At 52.4% G+C, this 25,648-nt stretch overlaps 5 protein-coding genes across 5 annotated transcripts; 4 read left to right on the forward strand and 1 right to left on the reverse strand.

Moving 5' to 3' along the window:
* Nucleotides 1–191: 191 nt before the first annotated feature.
* Nucleotides 192–2,246, forward strand: Wdr26 (WD repeat-containing protein 26; the record flags this gene model as incomplete). Its single annotated transcript, XM_014688602.1, has 4 exons — nucleotides 192–891; nucleotides 961–1,379; nucleotides 1,438–2,066; nucleotides 2,153–2,246. 4 exons carry the CDS (start codon nucleotides 192–194, stop codon nucleotides 2,244–2,246), a joined length of 1,842 nt encoding a protein of 613 aa, XP_014544088.1.
* A 7,050-nt stretch (nucleotides 2,247–9,296) lies between these two features.
* On the forward strand, nucleotides 9,297–11,374 carry G6M90_00g107550 (uncharacterized protein; the record flags this gene model as incomplete). The annotated part of the gene is made up of 3 exons (XM_014688601.2): nucleotides 9,297–9,368; nucleotides 9,487–9,651; nucleotides 9,722–11,374. 3 exons carry the CDS (start codon nucleotides 9,297–9,299, stop codon nucleotides 11,372–11,374), a joined length of 1,890 nt encoding a protein of 629 aa, XP_014544087.2.
* A 1,208-nt stretch (nucleotides 11,375–12,582) lies between these two features.
* On the reverse strand, nucleotides 12,583–15,793 carry CSE1 (Importin alpha re-exporter; the record flags this gene model as incomplete). The annotated part of the gene is made up of 6 exons (XM_014688600.1): nucleotides 12,583–13,210; nucleotides 13,276–14,975; nucleotides 15,027–15,197; nucleotides 15,254–15,421; nucleotides 15,492–15,634; nucleotides 15,724–15,793. The coding sequence occupies 6 exons, from the start codon at nucleotides 15,791–15,793 to the stop codon at nucleotides 12,583–12,585; spliced, it is 2,880 nt and encodes a 959-aa protein (XP_014544086.1).
* A 1,152-nt stretch (nucleotides 15,794–16,945) lies between these two features.
* tsc2 (Tuberous sclerosis 2) lies at nucleotides 16,946–22,395 on the forward strand (the record flags this gene model as incomplete). The annotated part of the gene is made up of 2 exons (XM_014688599.2): nucleotides 16,946–17,192; nucleotides 17,567–22,395. The coding sequence occupies 2 exons, from the start codon at nucleotides 16,946–16,948 to the stop codon at nucleotides 22,393–22,395; spliced, it is 5,076 nt and encodes a 1,691-aa protein (XP_014544085.2).
* Nucleotides 22,396–23,080: 685 nt separating this feature from the next.
* mis6 (Inner kinetochore subunit mis6) lies at nucleotides 23,081–25,592 on the forward strand (the record flags this gene model as incomplete). The annotated part of the gene is made up of 7 exons (XM_066131731.1): nucleotides 23,081–23,126; nucleotides 23,180–23,555; nucleotides 23,637–23,708; nucleotides 23,763–23,886; nucleotides 23,943–24,116; nucleotides 24,176–24,557; nucleotides 24,613–25,592. 7 exons carry the CDS (start codon nucleotides 23,081–23,083, stop codon nucleotides 25,590–25,592), a joined length of 2,154 nt encoding a protein of 717 aa, XP_065987915.1.
* Nucleotides 25,593–25,648: the final 56 nt, after the last annotated feature.

Below are 25,648 nucleotides of genomic sequence, written 5' to 3' on the forward strand. Positions count from 1 at the left end.
CCACTCCAAGACCGGATCTGCCCTCCGGCTCGGTATCGCAGGTCCTCGGTAGGCGACGACGCCCATCTGGCTCTTCTCCGATACAAGATCCCAACGACCCTGCCTGTGCCGACAACGAGGCTGCTCCAGCCGGCACACATTCATCACCTAGTCGTCGTCTTCCAAAGAGGAGGCGGCGAGAGGGCGAAGACATGGCGTCAGACGGCAATTCTGTCCTACAGTCTAATGGAAGCGGCGCCGCTCGCTCAAATGGATCGACTGGTGTTGCTTCTCAGAGAACTGTCTTGCCCAGTGGTGCGACTAACGGGACACACAAGGCAGCGTCTCTAGCTGCTAACGGCTCAGCAAATGGAGACAAAGCCTCTACGTCGGCCGTCCGACCCTCATCATATTTCGGACATAACCGAGAGGAGGTGACCCGAATTTTGATCCAAGCATTGTCAGACATGGGTTATCAAGCTGCGGCTGAGAGTGTGAGCGAGGAGAGTGGGTTTAAACTGGAAAACCCAACTGTGGCAGCCTTTCGGTCAGCTGTGTTGGAGGGCTCATGGGCTGAAGCGGAAGATTTGCTGACGGAAGCTACTGTGGCAGGACAGGCTGGGGAGGATGGCGGTGGTGGAAATGGGCTTGTGCTCGCGCCAGGCTCTGAGCGAAATGTCATGAGATTTGCCATGCGCCAACAAAAGTTTCTGGAGCTTTTAGAAACCAGAGACACAACTCGGGCACTCCAGGTTCTGAGGGGAGAATTAACGCCGCTAGACTACGACACCGCCAAGGTGCATTTTCTTTCCAGCCTCCTCATGTGTCTTTCGACAGAAGACCTGATGGCCAAGGCAAATTGGGACGGGGCAGGGGGACAATCACGCAAAAGGCTGTTGTCTGACCTATCGAGTGAGTGCCCAAAAATTGTTACAAGCCATTACCCGGTTATGATATGTAGAAGCTAATCCGGCCTGCTAGGGTGCATCTCGCCATCTGTCATGCTTCCCGAAAATCGTCTAGCTGTTCTCCTCCACCAGGTCAAGCAAAGTCAGATCAACTCCTGCCTCTTCCACACAGCGGCATCGTCGCCTTCGCTGTACGCGGATCATCACTGCGACAGGCGAGTCTTCCCCAGGGATATCGTGCTGGAGCTCACTGAAATGCGAGGAGAGGTGTGGGAAGTGCAATTTTCTCACGACGGGACGCAGCTTGCCGCCTGTGGATCCAGTGACAGCGTCTTTATATGGGAGACTTGGTCATTCCAGGTTGTACACGCGCTCAGCATGCAGGTTCAAAAAGATCACCATTCCGGCGTGGCAAGTATTGCGTGGAGTCCAGATGACTCGATGATGGTGACCTGTTCGCAGGATCATTTTGCGCGATTATGGGATACCAAGGTAAGAGCCCATCTCGGCCATGTCACCCATTATCAACGGAAACTAATAAAAAGGGTAGAATGGTCAATTGATCAAGAAACTGAAGAGGTTCGACGAACCTGTCAGCAGCTGCATCTGGGCGAGCGACAGCAAATCCTTTGTCCTCGGCACCCTCGATAACAAGCGGAGCATTTGTACATTCAACAGTGAGGGCGAAGAGCTGGTCCAGTGGGACAAGAAGCACCGTGTGCAGGCCATGGCTGGTTCCCCCGACGGACGGTGGCTTGTAGCGGCGGATAACTTTACCAACATGTACGTGTACAACGGGATAACAAGAGCGTTGGAGTATGAGCTAGATTTGGGTGCGCAGCCAATATCCCTAGCCATCAGCCAGGACTCCCGGCAGCTGCTTGTCAACAAAGGGGACAGTGAGGCCCAGCTCATCGACTTGTTCACGAGAGCTACGGTGCAGAAATTCCTCGGCCACATGACGGACCAGTGCGTCATCCGCGCCTCCTTTGGCGGGGCCAACGAGAGCTTTGTCATGAGCGGCAGCGAGGACGGAAAAGTGGTCATCTGGCACAAGAATATAGGGGCTGCTGTCGAGAGGTTGTCCAGCTTTTCCGGCAAGCGGTGCAACTGTGTGGTTTGGAACCCGGCCGATCCATACATGCTCGCCTCGTGTAATGATGACGGAAAAGTGCGAATGTACGTTGGGCCAAGAAAACTAGCACTTTCCGCGGTTTTTTCTTTCTTTCTTTTTTTCTATTTGAGATTGCTAACAAAAGTCGCAGATGGGCTAACCGCAAGAGAGGCGTGGATATCAGGTCTCGGATACCCGGGTTGACGGGGTGGAAACACCATCAAAATGAACCCGTGCCGTTCTAGGCAGGGAGGACTGACTGGTGGACATTGGCCCTGGACTCGGTCATCCAGCGGCCTCCTTCAAGTAGGCGCATATACTACGAGTTGTTCTATCTTGTTACACTTTTACTCCGCATTTTTTCTTGGTTTAGACACTTTTGCCACGACGACAATAGAGAAATGCACGCAGGACGGGGGGGCGGTACGCATTCTTCATCTTCATCCTTGGTCGGTTTTGTTGAACTATGGCTTTTCGCGGCCCCAGCCTGGATCAGTCTACAAGTTTGTTTTTTTTCTCCTCTTTTGTTATTGGCCATATGATGCTATAAGAAGGGGCTTTTTTGATGGCCTCTATTTTTATTTTTTATCCTCTTGGTCACCAGTTCACTCTTTTAGTCTTTGTCCGGTTCGGTTCGTCTTTTCCGGCGTTGTAGCGATGGGCGGGGGTGCGAAGGAGGAAGAGAGCCATGTCTCATCCGTCGGAGCGAATACCTGCAGGATTTGGGTTGCTGGATGGGGCAAGGGCTGTTTGTTTGTGCAAGGTTACATGTAGACTGGGACAGCCCTCGACTTGGTACATGCCATCTCCCATTCTCAAAGACCAAAAAAAATATTTTAAAAAAAAATAAAGATAAGCGATTCTAAATATACCGAGGAGAGAGACCTTGAATGTGTGACGTGAGGTTGCGAATGGCGGGCTGCGATGCCACTGGTGGGAGCTTTTGTCGGTGAGGCGAAGGCGAGTGATATTCCTTCCCGAGCAAAGGGATCACAAAATCCGGGGTACACGCAGCATTAGAGTTAGGCGCAGATGCAAGATCAATGGAAACCTTGTCGTGCGTGTGCAGCAAGCACCAGCGTATCCCAGGTCATGGCCAGTACAACATATGCTTGGGTCGGGCGTTATCACATACAGGGACGCTTTATCAAGGCATTTTTGGCAGCGTTCAGGGGATGGTCCATGTCGGCAGTGAAGGGGGTGCGCGGGCATATGCATGGAACGGTAAACCCGAGCACACCGAACCGCTTCTCGGCAAGAAATAATTTCTACTTTGCCCTAGTTTCGGTGTCTTTTTGAGGCTGATAAAGGGTTCCCTTGGGCGTCTGCCACAGCGGACCAGACTTGCACGGTTGGTGGTGTGGTGTCACATGGGCGCGTCCTCGAGTGTCATGACTTGGCTCATCTGGGGAAGTGGCCGGCTGGACACGGGGACTAGTTTGCTTGTTTGTACGATTCGTTGGCGAGACGGAGGCGGCTTGTTGCGGATGCTAGCGGCGGTGAGATCCGACATTGTTGAAACCATGGAAAACATGCGTGCCACAAGACGCTGAGCGAGCGAGGCCGGTGGGGACAGCCACGGCGCTTGAGTTTGCTGCCATGTCGATTGAGACAGGACGGCCGTTTGCCGAGGTTGGCACTGAATGGAGACGTTATTTCCATTTTTAGCTTCTGGTCCGTGATGCCTCCAGCTGTCAAAGAGCCAGTCCATCTGGCAAAAGTTGTCACTTCGGGCTGGCTTCTCTGTACCACGCGGAGCACAGGTCCAGGCGACCCAGTTGGCCAAAGCTCCGTGGTCCAACCAGAGTTCCAGTCATGCGGAATGGGATGGAGGTCCGTACTTTAATTTGATCCGCTACACTGCCCGGCCATTGAGGGGGTTTTGTCCTTGCCGGTTGTTCCTGGTGACAGCACCGATCGCATTGCATTCAAGAGCCCGGGTCAAACCAGGAGGACCTTGACTGCCAAGGCCATCGTACCTGCATGGAAGCAAATCAACCACAGCGTCTCAAGTCATCATCTGATGAAAGCTGCCAACCCGCTTGCTCTCCCTCGGGCAGCCGCCTTGTCAAGATCCATGTCGCCCGACGACAGGTCCGAATAGAGACGTCAGTCAGTCCAAACTGCGGCATGACAAACTCCTCGCCAACCAATACTTGAATATATGGATCCGAGATACTCCGTACAGGCGCCTCAACCAAGCTATTGGGCCCCATGCAGAGATGGTCTAGAGATAATTGGCCCTTGCTTTCAGCCTCACCAACTCGACGACCGAGGAACAAAGTTTTGGTAGGCTCTGGTCCCCCCCATCGTTCGCGAGTTCGAAGCACGCCAAGAGATTCTATGGTCCTTTTTTTTTGGATTCAAGAAGAACGGTCTGGGGCAAGTGTGGCAAGAGACATGGGGCATTTGCCACTCGTCAGTACGGAGTAGCATCTCCACCAAGTCTCACCTTTGTCAACATGCCTTGAAATGCACAATCAGTACCAGGCATTCACCGCCCAGTCGAAAATGCGAACCAAATATGGCATGACTAGCGGACACGTGCCCCCTGTTCTTCTAGAACCCCTGGATTGCTCTTGTTCCACTAAACGGCCCGCATACACAATGATGCAGGGGTTGAAGAAGAGGCGTAGGACCTAGACCAACAGCGCGATCGAATGGCAATGGAGATTTGAAACCTCGACCGTACTCTGTTGAGATGTTCCAGTGTCGGAACATATAATCATAAGAGCATGGAAATTGATGGCGGCGGCGGCGGCGGCGGCGGCGGCGGTAGTTGTTGTTGAAGTCGTAGTAGTTACAGTAGCTGCAGTGATTTGGCATGTCACAATAAAGTTTCACCGACTAGAACCGCATGCGGCCAAGACGTGTTCCTGACCGTTTGGGTTCCATTCAGGTTTGACAGCATCCTCGTTCTGACCGCTGGCCTTGGTCGGTAACACGGAGATTGTTGCATGAGTTCCGTACAGAGTACATTGTTGGAATATGCTGCAAGACGATGGCCTCTGCGAGCCAGTTGCCACTCTTCCCTTTCATCTCGCCTGGCCGTCATGGACTAACATAAAACTGCGCTTGTCAGGCGAGCACAGCGTCAAAGCCATTGCGAAAACCAACCAGCCTGGTCCCTGCCGGATCCGAAGCGACCCATACCGTCGGAGAAGGCACTGTTGCAAAAGAACTTTGGACTTCAAAGCAAGGGAGAGCCTGAGTAGAAGAACGTTGGTTGCATGAAATCTGTCTTAATGCCGCAGTCGCCCATCTTGACCGTCTCTAACTATGGGTAAGGGGAGCTGAATGAGTTGAGAGATTGATATCTCCCGGTGCATGTGCGGTCGTAGTCACGGCGTCGGTAATGCAGGCAGTACCACGAGTTGACCCGCAGTTTCAGATATCTTGTGGCATCAGAAAACAGAGCCATTGACCACCACGTCGATTGGCCTGCAATTGCATTCGGCTTTGACCCCTTTGATCAGGGACCAGCAACATAGAACCGCCCAAGATTCAGCAGTACTGCCACAGATTGAGAATTGGCGCAATGGCCTGTCAATCAACCAACGACTAGCCAGCGCATTTCTCCCTCTGTTTAGACGTTTTAGTGCCTCGGACAGGGGCCAAAGTGGCGGCATGACAGCGCAATGTCTCAGAATACACTTGCATCCCGCACCGGGGTTTTTTTGCTTTTTCGTTCCTGCGCACATCCTGAACACTGCGGTATCCGTTGGTCCGTCCGATACTTTGGCAGATATTTACTCCTCGGCGCTTGTCACACACAATGACAAGGCCGAACAACTCGACCGTTGGCTCAAGCCACAGTTATTGCCTACGTTGTGGCGATCGGCCGAGGTGGTGCGTCCGTCCAGTTGCATGAGACGCGAAATACGGGATAGAACAACCGGCATATCCGTTCAAGTGGCCACCGCAATGACCCGCATGATGTGGCGGCAACATGGGGTACAAAGTACCCTACGATTGGGGAATAATGATTTGGAAAACCAGAGGGACCCGAACAGACGGATGCATTCCAGAACACCAAGATGAAAGGCGCCATGCTTGAAACTGGATGTTTCTAGTCTTTTCCCCAGTTTAACGTGAGACGGCATAGGATGGCATCATCGAGTGCGTTTTCCAGGAAGCAAGTACTCTTCTGCTCCAGATGATCCCCAATCATGTAAGTTCAACCCGAGGAGGGTGGTCTCCAAGCCACGTCGACGTTCTTTTGCCCCGAAGAGACATATCAGACGAAGACCATTGAGTTGCGTAGCATATCCGCGCTAAAGCGAAGAGGATTGAGCTAGAGACAGCCCTTCACGGGCTATGCTGAAATCAAGTTCATAATTCTGATGGTCTGAATGTTTCGTACCGTTTACAGTCTAGCCATCGGACTAGGGGCAAAATGGTGGCAAGAGCCAAGAGTGGCATCTTGTTGGTTGTCATGATAAGACATGATGGGCTGTCGCATTAACCTTGGTCTTGGGAGCGCTTTCCCATTCGCCAACAACACACCGTCCTTCTGCTTCATACAGGTATCCCGAATGCTTCGGAGTATCAGGCGTAGCGAGGTAGCCGACTAGACTCTATTCCCGCCTCGTGCATCTCCCACGGGTTATCAGCACGCGCGAGACGACTAGGCACATAGTATACCTGTCGTCCGGCGCTGTTAAAGTGCAGTTCCATGCATATCAGATGTAAACGTATGCCATTGTTTTGCATGCGTTAGCGTGCGACGCACGGTTTTCCTATCGAGGGCAAGGGAACCTGGGCAGGGTGTTCAACCGGAATCGCCGTAGCCTACTCGGCGTCACACTTTGAGTTGTCGCTCTCATTTATTGATCCCGCGATATGAAGGGAAATATCCATCCGGATCAGGAAGAAAGGCTATTCAGGGAACTGAATCATGTCGTAAAGGCAGTTGCCTCCTGTCTTGAGCAAGCCAGTCACTGGGCGACTGTTATCGCCTGCCAATGGCACAGCCCGGTTTTCATGTGTATCTTCGTTCCTGGCGGCACGCATTCAGCTGAAGAGTGCTCATGTGGCTTTACGGATATTAAGTTGGCTACTCCATAAGTCGTAGTAGTGTCTGTGTGTCCCTGGTCCCTGGCCGGGCCGTCACCACGGTCAGTGCAACGGCTGCAGTAATAATTGTCAAGGTTGGATCGAAGGCCCGTGTACTGAGCTTGTTCAAAGTATTTGTGTCTCTACCCACCAGAGCTTGCGTCAGCACAATTGCGCCCTGCGGATAGCAAATTGGACAATGCTTGCAGTAATACGGCGTCTGAGGATATCGGCACAGTCTTGCATGAAAGCGGATGTGCATTTTGTAATATTTCGGAAGGCCCCAGAGTTCAATTCTGGAGGTACTACTCCGTACTTGGCATGAGACCCCAACATTCTTGGGTATGCTGGGGGAAAATTACTTTGCTCCCAGTCTTGTACGACAATGTCCGTGGGGAACGGATGTGCGTGCCCATGGCAGTTTGCCCTTGCTGGCAGATATGCCGTCTGTGCATTCATATGCCGCTGGATAAGAGCCGAGGGATTGGGGGAGTTTTTCTTTTCTCGCCATTTCTCCTCTTGACTGGCCTCGCGGGCTGTACCACGATCCGAAACACGCGGCCAGAAGCGAGTGCCTTGGCGACAAGATGTCTGAGACTTTGAGTCCTCCGGAAGGCCTTCAATAGGACGGGGTGGCGGATTGGACACTTGGCTGCAGATGCGATGCGGGTTTACGGAGTAGAAATAGGGAAATTGAGAAGAGAGTGGTGTGCGCACTCTAGCCTGTTGAAGTCTGGTGCATGTGCAGAGTTGTGTCAAGAAATCGAAGGCTGGCGAACTCGGGCTTTGCACTTGGACATGAATCACACGATTGAGTCAGCTAGTAGTACTCCGTTATGCCGACAGGGCAGCAAGTTGCGGCGCGGTCGTGCCTTCCCTCCTGCTAAAGACATGGCCACCAAAGTCAGGCATCCAACCAGTCAATTGACCCGAATTGAAGTTGTGCACCAACATTGAACACTTGGTAAGCACGTGCTTCAGGTTCACGATGCAAACTGCAAACCAGACTTGTCCCAACGACCAGAGGTTGATTGGGATGTAACATCAACCCTTGAACTTGGACCTCGAACCTCGCGGCCCCCCTCGCGCCCCTCGACCAACGGCTGGACGCACAGACCAAATCCATCCACGACTGATGGTGGGATTGGGGCTGCACAACACCGACACCTGGTGGCTGATGGCGACGGCACTGTGTGCATCGAGGACGACGTGCGGACGACTCGGGGACTGGAAAAGATCGCTGCCACTGAAGCGGGCTGGCGGATGCATGGGACAGGGGTCTGGGGCTGTTGCCACGCTTGAACACCATTGTGTTCCTGTGTGGTTTGATGTTAATTTCGCCTGGGGATTCCAAGGTGCCTGGACACGGACCACAGGCCTCAAGGGCTTGATGGGCCTTGACCCGGCCACGACCTGGGCTTGCAGTCGGCTTGCAGCCATGCTTGCCACGGCGTGCAAATGGCGCCTTTGGCTCCCCAACTCCCCATGACGGAGGCGGATGGAGGCAGATGGCCCTTGAGATTGCTGGGACCGGGGCATGGACCTGTGCATCTGGCACCAACCCATGCCTCATCCCGGTTTCTCCCACGTCAGTCCATCGAAGGTTGCTTCCACACCTCATCGTCCGTCATCCTCCCGCCGGAAAGCCCAATGCGGGATCGCCCTTGGTCCAAGGTGTTTAATACCAAGACCAAGAGACAAAAGTGACTAGTGACTAGCGACTGGCCGTCGACTTGGTTAAACACCATCATACTCCGTGCCAAACTTCAGGACCCATAATAGCCCAGGCGGTCCATTTACCTGCTGCTCTCGTTTCCGCTGCTGCTTACTTATTCTCTTCTCGTCCACTTTTACGCAGTCGTGTGTGTTCGGCGTAGAACAATAACGTCTTCGTTGCCCCTTATTTCCATGTTCCCTCTTGCATCTCGGGCGTATCTTTTCTGGCTTGGACCCTCGCTGCAGTGCAGTTCCATCTAGCAAAGTTTGGCTTTTCTAGTTGCCCGCCAAACACTCGCCAAGGACATTAGCAGCAAGAGGAGGCTATACTCGAGTATCCACCAAGGAAAGGAGTCGACAATACGGTTGAAACATAAACGCGAGCAACAGCAGCCAGGCCTCTTTTCCGCTGCGGTCCCAATCTCTGCCTTCTCAGAATGCGACCTTAACCGGAAACAGACCACCGGCCTTTACTCCGCATCTTGCTCCCATTTTCTGGCCAGCAACTTGTCATCTTGCTGGCCATGGATAGCCTCGCCGGCCACCTCCAGGTTCCTCCGGACCGGAGTCAGATCTTAGGCAGGCAATCATGGAAGGTGAGCAGCACAACAGCCGTGCTCGAGTCTTTGTTTGATGATTTGGGAGCAGCATGCTTTTGTTCTCTTCTCCCCGCGTCACCGTCAGGCACATCCAATTAATCATGCCGCTTGCTAGACAAGATATATTGCCGTTGGGTCTCGCCAATCCACCACCAGAAATCGGCAAGGCAGCTACGGCTTCACGCAGAATGGCAGCATAGGCCGCGTCAACACCGTCATTTCAAAATCCGTGCAAAAGAATGCCATTGACGAACAATGTCTTTTCATTTACAAGACCAAGGTAAAGCGCACTGCTCCCCAATCGCTACTCCCACGTCGCAACACACGCCACTGACAACGTCCATGTTTAGGAAGACTGGGAGCCGATCCAGCAATGGCCGCTTAGCTGTGTTTCCGATTGCCAAGTCCAACTTGTCTCCCATCGCAAGCAGGGGCCTGTGTTACCAACTCTTGTGGTCACAGTTTCCGACAATCAACGAAAGAGACGATCAAGCCGAGCTGCAGGTTTTATTTCTTCCAACAAAGACGCAGGAGTGACGACGTTGTGGTTTCGCACGCCTCCCGATAACCGCCATCCCACTCTTCACGAATGGTCTCGATTCATCATGTCCAAGAAGAGCTCGCACAGCACGACAGAGAGCCCCGTGTCCCCGGTTTTCACGTCGCCGTTCCAAACACGATCCAACGACAATCCGGATTACTCCCCTCGACCAGGAAGCGGCAGCCGCGGCCTTCAGCACAAAAGCTCCACGGCCACCCATTCCACCGGGCCCCTGGATCGCGCAACCACCTTCAGCTCGGGCTCCCCAAGCCTACGATCGAAACGAAGCGATATTTCATCCCCTTCTAGCAACAACCATCCGTCTCAAAAGGTGCAGTATGCCATTCCTGAACAGCACTATACAACCATTAGGCCCGGCGATATTGTATCGTCGGGTCCCAATGGAGAGTACCAGGGTCAGTTCATCGAAGGATGGACCTCGGCCCAGGGAAGGTCATCCATGATGAGCTCACCCTCCCGAGGCAGGGATAGCATAAGCTCACACAGCCGGCAGCTTTCTATCCTCGATGAAGGGTCTCCTCCTTGCCCTGGGGAGACCATTTTGGACAGAGCCTTTCAGCTGGGACACATCCCTGGCGCCGGTTCGTATGTTCCCGGACAGGAAAAGCTCAGCTCCATTGCGAGGTTTGATGCCCTAATGCGCGATGCCGAGGAGAAGCGGCGAAAGCGGGACACGATCCAACAGGCCCAACAAACAACCATGACAAGTGCGTTTGATCATGACGATTCCTCAGATGACAATGGGGCAGACCCTGCCTCGGACGATTCCGACTCTGAACGCGATGGCTACTCCCAGAGACGGAACCAGAACGAGCAACATGGCGCACTACTCATGTCGCCATCTGCCCAGCGGGCCTTGGCGTACATTGCAGGCCGTCACGACGGCGGTACTCTGAAGAACCCAAAGTCTCATCGCCCGGGTATGTCGAGGAACAACCTTAGTTTTCATGCAGATTCCGCTCCCACATCCACTATAATCGCGCCACCCTCGCGTCCACACACCGCCCACGCCAAGAGTAGGCCCAAAGCCTCCCGAGCACAAACCACGCCTCATCTGATAGCCACAGCCACGGCAGCACCGGATTTACCCTCGATGACGTCCGGCAAGGCCCAGCAGGACAGCGGACACCATCGTTCCAGCACAACTGCGGAAAAGCGACACTCCAACTCGAGTGCCAAAAGGTTGAGTTTCACCGAGTTTGCCAAGAGGTTATCTAGCACCAGCAGCTTACTGCTCGTCCAGACGAACGCAAGTGGAGGGAGCAGCCGTGCCAGCAGCGAGGTCGACGCCCAGCCGTGCTCGTCCGCGCCGCGCACCAACCTGACTCTCCGCGGGACAGGACCTCTGCCACCACGGCCCCGGGACCGCGAGGACCAAGATAGACGGTGCGCATGGCGAAGCAGCGTTGGCATGGTAGGCACCGAAGGAGGCTTTGTATAGAGTCAACTCTGGCGAGGGACCCTCTCGACCACGGCCAAGCTACCAGCTCTCTACTTAAGTACACTACCGCACCGGCACCAGACCATGACACCAGGAACATTTGCGCCCCCGTCCTCCCGGCCGCCAACCATCTACTATAAACGTTATTCGACTCTTGGCAATTCTACAGCGCGTATACGAAATTTTTCAATGCCAAAACAGCATTCCTATATCGTCACGACCCCTCACGACGGCACTTGATTCACGTCCATTTCATCATTAACGACGGGGCATTCGTCCCTCTGCACAACGGGCAAAGCGTTTCAGCGCCGGGCATATATATATATATCCCCTTCTCACCTTTTTCCCGATTTCTACACCAGGCGGGAAAAGCCGCATCACTTACCACCCGCCCGTCTCATTCACTCGACATTTGCGTATCTGCATACCGGTGTATTTTGGTGCCGGGCCGGCGGCGAGGGCAAGTCGTTGCGGCGGCCTCATGATTTAGCGAGATTTACGATACCATGTGCATTCAATTCACCCTAAGCTATTTCTGTTCCTGTACATATTGTCATTTATGGCGGCAAAAGAAGGACGGGTGTATTTTATTTCCGCAGACGCAACTAGTTATGAAATACCACACTGCGCTCTTCCTAGCTCTCGTGCAGCACCAACATGCCAACCGTGATGGCTGGCTTGACGTCAGCGTCGCTTACTCGTAACATTGCCAGTACTTGCCGCACTGTGATTGTTCCGGGGTCAGTCCTAGCAGCCCCCGCTATTGCACGAGGATTGCGCACATGTCGTGAACTACAGTGGGTGTACACCGTCATTTCCGAACTGTGGGACACGAAATTGCGTAGTGGACATAAGTGGCATGGTTATGAGGAAAATGTCCAGCATCAGATATATACGCCGACTTGGCCATGTTTTGATTATATTGCTTAATTCTACTGCATCCTTTTCCAGTCATCTCATGTCCCAATTGTGCCTACCGTGCGGCTCTTTGCGGTAATTGCCACCTCCACCTATCCCACACGGTTAACATACGTAATACCTGTGTTAACAGCTCACCCGCTCCATGCTCAATGCTCAATGCTCAAATGCCCGGGCTCATTCATTTCACGCGACCCCCCCCCTCTGACTAGTCACATTTTGTACTGTTTCATCTATATTCCTCTCCGTTCTGCCTCGTCCAACAACCCCGTCAACCCCCCACGGACCACTCAGCGAATATACTGGGCAATGGCCTCCTGCTGTTCTGGGGGAAGTCTCTGGGTGATGAAACCTTCAATAGCCCCACCGTGTCGCCGGTTGGCTTCAACCATGTACTGCTTGACCCACGTCGTCACGTTTTGAACTTCAGGAAAGTCGTCGCGAGCCAGGGGTCGGCACGTGTTGAGAGCAGTATATGTCATGCCGAAACCAATATCATCTACTGAACTCTCCGTTATGATCTCGTCGCCTTGGCCAGCGGCAACAGCGGGAGGGTTTGCGAGCAGGGACAGCAGAATACGGCAGCTGCTGGCCCAGCCTTTCATAAACTTCTGCCCAAACACCTGTGAATCGCATAATGTCTTGGTCAGTGACACGACTGCCGTTTTGCGGTCAACAGGCTTGGCGAGCTTCTCTGTCTCAGCAAGCACAAATGGTGGATACACTTGGGCAAATGCACCTGCATCCAACTGGTCTGATTGCTTGATGAAGAAGTCCGCACCATAGCCAGCTTCAAGTCTGGCACTGACCAGATGATAGAAGCGGGCGAAACGGATCTTGAACGAGTCGGCAGGAGATCCCTGCAGCTTGGTGTACAGAAGCTGCAGAATCGTGCCAAAATATTTGTCCAGCGCAGAGCTATGGGATCGAGTTAGCTAACGTATCTTGTAATGGACTAGAAGTTGTTCCAGGGCAACACTTACGGCTCAAACGAGTTGACAATGGCATCCAAAATGTCAAAGGCCTGGACTTCGGACTTCTTGAATGCAAGCAGTTTTTGGAAAATGCCAAGAACGGCTTCCAGCTGATTGTTCTGAATAACCAAGCTTGATGCCTTGGGAATGACAGCAGATAACAGACGAACGCAAGCAGGAACGTTGCCACGGGTCTCCCACAAAGGCGCAGCCAGAAGAGGGCCCAGAAGACTCTTGAAGTTCTCAGAAACAGCGTCTGCGGGACTTGACTCGAGAAGCTGGGCAAGAATTTGGAAAATGTAAGGAATGAACTCGGTAACATCTTCAGTAAGGATCAGATTAAATGGCTCCCACAGCTTCTGGTTGAAAATCGCGGTATTGGTCCCAGAGCAGTATCGTACCAATGCACCCATAGCCTCGAAGTGGTAGTAGTAGAACCTTGGGTTGCTAGGGTTGTGCTTCATGACGTTGGTAATGAGAATAAGGTGGGTCAAGACGTTATCTAGCATTGGCGCGGCACCATCCTTGATGACGATGAGAATTCTCATGACGCAGCGCATCAAGAACTCGTTTTCTTGCAACTTGGCGGCATTAGTTTCGCGCTCAATCAGCTTGAACAAGTGGTTGAGAAGGTCCTTTGCAAAGGGCTCAATGTCGGTTCGGGGGAACATTTGATTGCCCACATCATCCGCCAAGAACAAAACACGTTCAACAGCAATTGCAGCGTACGTGTAGACAACATAGTTGGACGAGTTCATGTTTTGAATCAACGGCGGTAAAGCGAGCGTCCACTGTTCCTTGGACAGTTGACTGCGGAATGTGTAAAGATATTTAATAGCATCAACTTTGGAGATGGGCTCCACCCCCTCGCTCGCCATGAGATCTGCCGCAATATGCTGTTCAAAGAACTCGACAACATTGACAAGTGGGTTCACAGTCTTGACCCCCTGTGCGGCGGTGACAGCTCCCTTGGCGGCAATAGACAAGAATAGATAGACGGCCGTGTCCTTGGCCTTCCAGTCCGTCTTGCCCTGGTCAAGATAGTGGGTGATATACTTGGACACCGCGGTTGTTACGGGAGTCTCAAATCTTTCTTGCAATTTTCGCAAGAAATCTGTGGAAGACCGGCGTCTTGAGTCCGTATCTGAGCCCTCTAGATCTCGTCGAATAAACTCGATGGGTTCGTCTTCGAACATTTCAATGTCTGATTCTCTCAGGGCAACATTAGGCAAGATGACTTTTTCGACAATTTGAGACAAAACATTCTCATTGTTGAAAACAGCAGCGTGCTCAGCTGTACCGGCGACCGCGGTCAAGAAGTGCAAGCTCTTGCTCACGAGGTTGTCATACTTGGTTTGAGGCCCAACTGTCGATAGTAGGTTCCACGCGCTCGTAATAAAAGGTGCGCAGTATTTTGAAAAGTCCTCATCATACTTGATAGTATAAAGCTCCAGCAACTCGCAAATTCCTGCCTTGGCTGTGTCGACAATACTCGCCTCGTCGTCATCATCTGTCTCGAGCAGTGGGTTGTTGTAGGTCAGGTATTTGTGGAGAAGCTCAGAGATACTCGCAAGGTTCTCTTCAAAAATCGGGGGAAGGTCGTGAGAGGACATATCATGTAGGATCTTGATTTGCATGTCGAGGGTCTCGAACCACCCCTTGAGGGCATTTTTGTCGTTGGCATGCGCGGCGATTTTGCTGTCAGTAGTCTAGGCGATGTGTCAGCATCCCAAAGACAGTGCTACGCTTGAACAACTTACCACCAGCAACTGAACAAAAGGCTGGCCGAACGTGGTGATGACGTGGTTGATTTCGATATACAACTCGTTGGATCGATTTAGAGGGCGCCATCGGTTAAAAATCGAATGAGCGACTTCGAGGACGCCGACATTGACCTTGGGATCCGTGGTAGAAAACCGACTAACCAGCTCCTAATTATTCAGCTCAGCAAAAGCTCCCGGAATATGGCAATATGGACAGATCGTACTTGGGTCAAGGTATCCCACCGCCTCCAAAAGTCGGAGTCTGCAATGACGCTGATTGCTTCGCCCAGCTGTTTCTGAACATTTGGCGGGCTCGAGATCATCAAACCAATCAGGCGCTCCTTTATTATCTGAACCTCATCCTGTGAAATTTTGTAGTTGCCTTCCTCATCCTGAAAAACACGTACAGCTTTAGTATTTCGATCGAGGGTCGAGGTGGGGGGAGTCGGTACAGGCACGCACCACGTAGTTGGAACGTATGAAGTTCTTGAAGGCCAAGGAAGCAGCGAGTCGGGTATTGGGGGGAAGAGAGTCGGAATTGACAATGTTCAGCAAGGTGAGCGAGTATTGGGGCTTGGTAGCCTCTTGCTTCAGAGCATTCTCGGCTGTAGATGTGTTTTGTTTATTAGTACTGGAGAGCGGGGCAACAGCAAAGCAAAGAGAAAAAAAGTCAGGACGGAGGTATCTGCCGTACCTTTACGGTGCTGGGAAGGATCGAGGGTTGCATTCAGGAACTGAGAGATTTGCCCAATGTCGGCCGCCATGGTGAGACCTCGTGGAAGAGAGCTGCACTGTGGTTGTGACGTTTGGAGATGGAGAGAGGCGGTGGTGTTTGTTGGAAACAAGAGATGTGATGTGGAGGACTTTCTGGCGTTGCGCAGCTGTTCGCCTTTCCATGGCGACGGGTCGACCAGGGTCAACCACGGGTTGCGTGTGGGGAGCTCGGATCAGATCAACGGTACGGAGAAGACGGGGTGCGCCTGCACGAAGCTGTGCCGGCCGTGCCATTTCAACTAGAAACTCGTGGATAGGGAGACAAGTCCCATATCTTCCCCCGTATGCGCTTTTGATGGCCTTTTTCCCCCAATATTGTATAACAGTTCGTCCTGCAACTGTTTATATTAGCGTCTGGTCTTGCAGATCTCGTGGCTCTGCCAAGATCAAGCCCACCCCGTCAACTGCCTACCTACCTAGGTATACATGCATAATAGAGTACACAAATTGCGAATAAAGCACAATTGACATATTGAGCACGGCATTAATCATTCTGTTGCCCTGTAAAATGATCAAGCTTTCAGTAAACTTGAAACAGGCACCGAAGCTTGTCGCTCCCGCCACAAAGAGCAATCTTGGCGCTAAAGCCCTCGAATAGGAAAGGTCGGGTGCGAAGCAACGCTTGACTGCTCGCTCCAGCCCTACCCTATGGTTCAATCATCTTGAGGTCAGAAAGACACTACGGGGCGCTTTGTATACTTGCTTTAAGTATCGTTGGCTTGTCGAGCGGCCTGGCACCTGAACTTGCGGTCTGGTTGACATCCAAGGCCTTACGATGTACCGTCAACTGGTGCAAGTGTGTCAACTGCTAGGCACGTAGTACCAGCTAGTTGACTTGACATAGCCACGGAACTCAGTACTCGACAAGCAGCCAACATTGAAGCCTTGAGACCAGAGAAGTTGCTGGTATCATGTCATTAGGCGGTGCGATGCCCAGCTGCCTACCTAGGTAGTTCCCTACCAGACTACTTCCTGTAGGTACTAAGTACCCAGCCCCCCCAGCTTAGATGCTCTGTCTGCAGATGAGGTCAGCGAGCGCAGATTCTTCACTGAGCTTCAATGCAGTAACCGTCATGGTGGGGCTCTCCCCATCCTCCCTTCCTGCACAAGCCACACTGCATGTACTGTTCCAGCCAAGCTGCATGGCTTCTGCCCACAATCGCAGGTACTGGTACTTTCGGATAAGTGCCACCCAGGACTCCCGAGTGCTTCGCTTCATAGTGGGTAAATATGATCCAAAAAGCGACTGCATCGCATCATCACCACTTCCGGTCTCATCGACATTTCCTGCCCAAATCTTGTCCTGTTTCTCCTACATCCTCGCCAATGCTTGTCCTGGCAAGGTCAATTCTGTGTTCGACTTGAAACCGGTTTTTGGCCAGCTTCGAAGTATATTCCGTCGAGTTTCGTCGTCGTCCCAGTCCCCGTCCTCAACTTGGCGGAGTTCCTATCCACGGTTCGGGCTTCGTCCTAGGTTGCTTTCATCGGTTCTTGGTGCGGCTCGCGGCTCCCTACGCCGTGTATAACTGCCGCCTCGATCTTGAATGCAGTTTTATGTTCAAAGATCGTCTGGGCTGATCTCCAGGTATGCAATCTACGTCTAGCCACGATGGTCCCTGCCATTACCGGCAATGTTGAGTTTTTCGCCCGAGCTTGCTGAAGCGTGGAGTTATCGCAAGGTGGTTGTCTGCCTGCCACGAAGAGCGCAAAGCTGGACTTGGTTTGCCTGGTTGCTGTGTCTGCCTTGCTAACTTGTCACACAGTCCCAACATTTCCGCTACCACTCCTCTCGGCAGACGAGCACATGTCCCCGCAGCCAGAAGATGATCCTACTTCTCCGGATTCGACTCGCCCCGGCGGCCTGGCTACAGTCTTTCGTACCTTAACAAATTCCAAGGCGATCAAAGCCCCGCCTCCTCCTTCGAACCCGTCGGCTGCCTTGCCTCGAGCCGAGCTCATCAATGCCATCCCAACAAACTCCCAGGGGCTGTCCACTAACCATATGGATGCATTTGAACAACTCAAAAACGGCAGCCCCAGCGAGAGAATCTCCGCCGCGAATACCTTAAAGTACGCCATTACTGAATATCCACTGAATCCGATTCTGGATATCTGGTACGCTGCAAAGGACCTCATCGATCCAAACAACTCAGCTTCGACGAGAGCTGCTGGCTGGGAACTATTGACGGAATGCGCGAAACATGCATCTTCGACCGATTTGGAGCGGAAAGAGTACTTTCAAACTCTGTCCGCATCTGCTAACCCCGAAGACTTCCATCTGCAACTTGCAGCTCTAGTCGACCTGACAAGCCGTGGCCGTGTGCTGGCTGGCTTCGACTACGATTTATTACCTCTTCTGACGATTTGGCTGCAAAATGCGTACAATGCAGCCCGTATCGCGAGGAAAAACTCTCATCCTGGCCGCGGTGCCGGCGGTTCTTCCAGGGCCAAGACTGCAGCATTGGGCGAAGACAAAAACTTTGCACAGTTGTTTTTATTTCTGTTGGATGTCATCAAGTTCAGCTTCAACACAGCTGACGAGCCGGCCGTCACCGATCTAATTGACACCATACTCACCATCTGCATGAATACAAGTCAGGAGGATGACTTGCGCTCCTGTATCAATGTTCTAGATGCAATTGTGACCTTTGGCTCTATCCCGCAGAGTAAACTGAAGGACTGTGTTCAAGTTCTCAGCTCAATCTACTGCATGGTTCCCAACTTGCAAAAGAACTCGTGGCACACAATTGCTAATCTATGCAAGTCACACAATGGCCAAGCGACGGTTCGAATCATGCTTGATATACTCAGAAATTTGCAACCTGGCGTTAATGAAAAAGACTCGAGTAGAGAAATTCGGGGAAGTTTGGCTGTACTCCAGAAGCTGCTGTCGAAGACGACTGAAAAGGGCTATCCGTCGGTTCCGTATGCATTACTCGTTGATGGACTATCGAATACGCTCAAGGCCACAAAGTCTTTACGAGTCTACGCCGCGGTCTTGCAATTGATCAATTCCCTGTTCGACGATGGACTCGGCAACATCCACCGTCTCATCGTGGATGAAGATTGGTCGACCTCTCTTGACGTTGCGGCTGAGTGTTACCGACGTGTTCATGAGGGCGCTGACGGACAACAAGGCATTCAGGCCAATGACGAATCTCTGGAAGCTGTGGTTGACCGCGAGCTCCTGACGCTCGTCCGACGCCTAGACACTGTCATCAAGGAGAAGTCTCGCGACTTTGTACCCCGACAAACCATTGTCAAATTCTTTACTGATGTTCACAACCTATTGCCAGATGAAACAGCCAAGACTGTTCTGGATTACTTTCAAGAATTTCGGTGCTGCTCTCCGTCTGATTTGAGGTGGGAAGAAAACCTGAATCTGGTGTTGGAAGCCTTCTTCAGTAATCGCAGTCGAAGCTCCGACACAAGACTTAGGGCCCTCCATGCCATGATGGACGCGTACGAGATTGTCGACCTTGTTGGTGATGGTGCAGAGCAGAACTTCATTCCGAGGATGGCCAAGAGCATACTGCAAAACATTGCTGAAGAAGGTGACGTTTTGGTACTCGATGCCGTCATGCCACTCATGGTTTCTGTTGTTGTGTCATGCGACATGGAACTTTTTGACTTTGTTATTGATGCTTTGAGAGCCATAGTTGTTGGCGATAGGCTCAAGTCTCCCATATCACCTTCTGTCTTGTCAACTACGATTTCTCCAACAATGATGGACGGAGCTACGCCCGGTCTCCGACAATCACAGTCTCCTTCAAATGTCGTTACAAGAGGTTACGTCAGAATGTTTCTGCGACTCATGAACTCACATAGCTACAAGAGTGTGAAGTTGTACAATACAGTGGTCGGCATTGCTAAAACGAATCACTGCGAAACTGACGCCAGGCTAACGGCGATGAAGCTTTTGTTCCGACTACGCGCCGATTGGGCCAACAGAGTCTTTGTCACGGATGACCTTGACAATATTTCTCTGGCAACTGCCATGTATCGTACAGACGCCTCGTTTGCCAAGAAGCAGGCCGAGGAAGCAGCTCAGTCTCTTCGTTTGTCAAGAAGCGATCATGGCAATCAGTCCCGATCCTCGCGAGGGGTGTCTCTAAGTCAGTCTCAGCATCAAGAGCGAGGTCATCCAGTACGAACACCAAGCGGGGCCAAGACCATTGCTGCAAGATACCACCAGCTTTGGAGATGTCCAGACCCGCAGGCCCTGCCAGAACGAATCCCTAATCTCATTAGTCCCGTGCTCGTGTCTCATTCGACAACGACTGAAGCCAGCGACGAGAGTGAGGATGCAGACGAAGCCGCATCGCATGTACAGCAGCAGCGCAAACCATCAGTGCTTAATATGACAAATTGGCTTGATGCCGTGCTCGATATATTACAAGGCAGTGAATGGGAGATCTATAGCTTCGCCCTCGTCCACCTGCCGTCACAACTCAGCAATCATGCCATATTCAGAGATGTAATTCCACAGATTCAAGAATTACGTCGAATTATTTGCGATCAAATCCGAACGAATAGCTTTCAGGAACCTCCATTCGTATCTGGTCTGCGACGGGCTGATGTGGCTATATGTCTCTTCCACAGCCTGACAATGATTCTAAGCTACCACGAGCACTTTGGCAAGGGTGACGAGGATGAAATTGTAAAGACATTCATTCTTGGTATCGGTACCTGGGAACGTACCGCGAAATACTGCATTCACGCCTTGTCGATATGCTGTCACGAGCTTCCTCTCTCTACTAGCAAATCCCTTGTTCAAATGCTCAATCAAATGGCAGCAAGCATCACGCAGCCTCACGTGTCAGTTCATATTCTAGAGTTCCTTGCCTGCCTGAGTCGGCTACACAATGTATACGTCAACTTTAGAGAAGATGAGTACAGAATTGTATTCGCAATCTGCTTCCGCTACCTGGAGTATGCAAGGGACAAACGACAATCACATCGCGGCAGCCACAACGGTGAACCTAATGCAGCTGGCGTGTTTGGTGCTGCTACTGGAGAGCCCACGCAGACGGGTCCTCCCTCCGAGGAGCTTCCTCAATATGTCCATGCTTTGGCGTACCATGTGATTTTATTCTGGTTCCTGGCTCTCAAACTTCAGGATCGCGCCACGCATGTCTCGTGGATTGTCAAGAAGCTGTTTTCTGATCCTGATAGCTCTGGACAGAATGCTGACGAGCAAGCTCTTACCTCGATCGACTTCATGCAGAGAGTCACGTATGCCGATGTGGACGAGTCTTGTGAAGATCCGTACTTTACTGAGGGTCGATTCGGACCCATTGTGAAGAAGCAATGGATCATTGGAAACAGTATTGTGACAGTGAAGCAGGCGACAATATCGGGTTGGGCGCAAATAATCAAGCGACAGCCTTCTGGGACGTCGGCGTATACGATCCGGGAGACCTACGCGACGCCTCCACCACACCAGGTCGAGAACCATGTTGACGTGAGCCGAGAAGGCCAGCCGACCAGCAATTCTATTCTCCCCAGTCATGTGCTGGTTCAACTCATGTCACCTGTGCCCCAGAGCTTTGAGTCCGCACGACCTATTCCGTTGCCGGATGACGATGCCGTTGACCGTGCAATCAGGGTATTTGACCGAAGCTCCAGCGTGGACAGTCATAAGGTTGGCGTTATATACATTGGGGAGGGGCAGGATAACGAGGCCGAAATCCTTGCCAATGTTTCTGGCAGCAGTGATTACACGGAGTTCCTGAACAATCTTGGAACGCTGACAAAGCTGAAAGGTGCTACCTTTAACACGCAGGGATTGGATCGAGAATATGACTCTGATGGCCAATACACGTTTTGCTGGCGTGACAGGGTAACAGAGATTGTTTTCCACGTTACGACTCAAATGCCTACAAACCTAGAACGCGACCCACAGTGCACTCTTAAGAAGCGACATATCGGCAACGACTTTGTCAACATAATTTTCAACGACTCAGGCAAACCATTCATGTTTGATACGTTCCCTAGCCAATTCAATTATGTTAATATCGTGATAACGCCTGCGTCGCGGGCGTCTTTTATCGCAACACGGACGACGGATAGGCCTGGGGCTACGTCTGGACAACCATTCTACAGAGTTCAGGTTCTGAGCAAGCCTGGCTTCCCGGAAATATCGCCGGCATCGGAGACAAAAATGGTATCTTTGAATGCGCTGCCTGGTTTCATCCGCCTCCTTGCTCTGAATGCTTCGGTGTTTTCCCATGTCTGGAACGCCAGAGAGGGCGGCGAGCACATCAGCTCTTGGAGTGGTCGGCTCAGGGAGATTAAGCGTCTCCGAGAGAGATACGGACCGAAGACGACGGCAGCCCTGGTTCCATCGCCGCCGCCGACCTCGTCCTCGCAAAACCAACCTTCTGAGTCCTCCCGCCCAAGCAGTAGCGTGCGGGATAGCTTCAGCAGCTTGCGTCGCACCAGCGTGGCCACTTTCTTCACCAGCACCAGCGAACAGACGTCCCACCGGTCCTCGGCGCTCTCGACCGCCCCTACACATGACACTGAAGTAGGGAATGCAAATGGAGGAAACCCGTTAGTGGAGTCTGTCGACTTTTCGAAATGGGCTTGAAGGACATTTGTCTTTTGACGTTGAACCATGTCAGGGGCGAATGACCTATGTATGATGAACTGTTTTTATGTACTTTTTTCTTTAGAGGCGTCGATCATAGGGAGGGGGGAGGGTTTTACATTTGGAATGAAAAGTTTTTTCGACATTTCTAATTCAGCTAAAGGTTGACGTTTTGCTTATTTTTGGCATACCCCATTTTAGTATAGTTATTCCCCGGTTTTCATAAGGGAAGCGAATGAAAAGACAGAGGAGCGTCAAACAGGGACGAGGTAGAAGGGCGGTAGGGAAATGCCGAAAGCTGCACTAAATTATAGGCATTTTATATCATTGAAATTTTGACCGACATGGTTGTTCTCATGGTGATGGTATCCTAGCCGAGCCTCAATTTATTGACGGTGTGCGTTCAAATACGGAGTATCCTAGCGTCCGTTCCGACAGGGCCCACTCGCCCCACACGCCACCGCAAATCACGGCACGGTACCAGACAGTAACACGCGCCGGACATGGAATCACTCAACGCGTCAAGTCTAAACTTGATCGGAAATATTGACCCAACTGGTCTCACGTCAACTCACGGGAAAGCAAATGGGTTCAGCTCCCCAAGGGAGCGGGAAAGTTGAGTCGACTTCTGCGGCGGCTATGCCCAACCCTTTTTGGGCGATAGCATCCTGTCGGTGACGTTACAATGGCGGACGACAGCATTGATGGCCTTATTGAAGACATGGTCAATGGTAAGAAGCCATTCCGCCATCGAGCTCTTGACCCGAAGCTCACCAAACACCAGCGGCAAAACTCCCCGCCAAAGCTCGTGCCATCAACATCAAATCCACTGTCGCGTCCTTCTCTACTCTTGCGTATGAAGAAGGCATTGTCCCTGCCGCCCTCGACCGGCTGATCGACCTAGTCACCATCCCTAACTATCTTGATCAAGCCAGTTTAGCATCCGTGGTTCGGAACCTGTACCCAGCTGAGCGGGTGTCCCCCAATGTTGTGCTCCATGTTGTTTCGGCACTGGGACATGGCGCGCTCAAGGCACCGCTCAGCCTGCAGGCTGCGCTGCTGAAATGGCTGGTGATGGTGTATCATGTGTTGGAGACGCCAGCCGTCTTGGCGCAGGCGTATTCGGTTTTATTTAATTTGCTTGATACTGCTGCTATTCGGTGCGTATACTCGGCTTCACGACGCTCCAGGCTGCAGGGGTGGACAACTGACTTTGCTGACTTTGCGTGATTTCTTTCAAGGCCGCAGCTGGCGCATTTATTGGCGTTGATTACGAGGAGGAAGCATGTGAGACCATTCCGGATTCAAGCCTTGTGAGTAACTGTGGCGCGGACGTGGGCGAAGACGTAGTTACTAACTTGACCAAGGTTGAATCTATCGAGACAAACTGGCAATGACCCGCCATTGGTGGGCTTGTTGAGGGTGTTTAAGGATTATTACCCCGAAATTATTGTGGGTGAGGCCGTTCGAGGCAAGGCCTCTGCCTTCAAGGTAGGCTTCTTTTCGGATGGGCAAGGTGATGTGCGCGCGTGTGCTGATGAACACAGCACCCCGATGTCTTGTGGCGCTCCAGGCTGGCTGAGATTCAAGACGCCCACCGTCAACGCGTTGCGGAACAGAGACCGACGGGGCCTCAAAGCGGATTCAGGGTTAATAGACCTGTCAATCGGGCCCAGAGGAACAAGGCCGTGCCTATTGTGCTGACGTCTCATGCGACAGAGGTAAGAGAACGCCCTGTTCAACCTCGCTGCGGGACGAGCTGTTGCTGACATGGGGCCAGGATTCCGTCACACTCGAAGAAGTGGAAGATGTTTCCAGCTTTGTAGCCAAAATGGACAAGCTGGAGCTCCCGAATCAACTTGTTGCCGTACTGGCTGATCCCCTCTTACAAAAACTGCTTATTCTGAGGCCAAATCCTGAATCTTACCAGCGAATATCAAACTGGCTCAGCGCAGTATTCCAAGAAGTGATGGCGGGAGACGCGGATGAAGCAACGCTATGGGAGGTGCTCGAGGTGGTGAGGGAGTTTGTGGTTCAGACCAAGACGATTCCGCCTCTGCTTCTTAGCTTCTTCAGTCAGTTTTTCAACATTTGGGGGGGCGAGGGGAAACGAGATGTTTGTTTTGACATTCTTGGCTTTACGCCCTTCCACGACTTTGGAGGTGCGCATCTACAATTTTGATTCGGCCGTTGGACCATACGACTGACATTGTACAGAACTACACCGACTCATATTCCAGCCTCTCGAGGCAGCTGTGCAATATTTTGCACCCGGTTCGCAACAAGGCCTTTTGCAAATGTACACGAATCTGCTCAGACAGTGGACGGCCATCTTGCAAGCAAGCGACAGCATCCCCGAGCACGCCAGCGCGACAATCGCCTCGCTCGTCCTGCACACAAACACGCTTGCTCTTACCCTTTTACAAACATCTCCATCCGTCACAACCGACGCCTCCATCCTCGACTTTTACGAGCAAACCACGCGCGTAATCACCGACGCGAAGCTCAAGCGCTACGTGCGCATCGAGCTGCCCCCTTCCCCGCTCATATACACCTTCCTCTTCAATAACTCCTTGGCCACCGTCTCCCGCATCTGCTTTATCCTGGCCTGCTACAAAAGGGGCATCGAAACGGCCGTGGCCACCCGGCCCCGAGCTCCAGCCGCGGATGCCGCACCTCGGATCGACTCGCACACCTATGACCGGCCCTTTGTCAACCTCTTCAACGGCTACATCATGGACGTGTGCAATTTGTTCTGGAGGAACCGCGGCTTCAACGACACCGACACCAACGCGCAGGCGTGCACTCTCTCGCCCGCCACGGTCAACGCCCTTGCGGCGTACGCCGTGTCCGTCGACCGCGCGCTGCCGCTCACCTCCTTCTTTTCGCTCTCGCACTCGCCCGTGCTGTGTTACCAGAGCATAGAACGCGTTCGGGACCTGGAGGACGACGCGATGGAGCACGATGGTGAGATCAGGGTGCGGCACGGCGGGCCCGTGACGCAGAGCACTCTGACGAGGCTGGCGAATGCGGGCGGAATGAAGCTCAGCTGGCAGGACTACCGGATCGAGGTCCTGAAGAACCTGGCGGACAATGGGTTCCCTGGCATTGCGGAGCTGTTGAAGAATGCCATGACGGTGCTTAAGAGGTCCATTGATGGTAGGTTGAGCATTCAGGGGACGCCGATGCAGCCGTAGTTGTTGTATTTTTCTTCTTTTTTTAATTTACGACGAGGACACGACGTGGGGCATGA

Source organism: Metarhizium brunneum, chromosome 7 (assembly GCF_013426205.1).
Source record: "Metarhizium brunneum chromosome 7, complete sequence".
NCBI lineage: Eukaryota > Fungi > Ascomycota > Sordariomycetes > Hypocreales > Clavicipitaceae > Metarhizium > Metarhizium brunneum.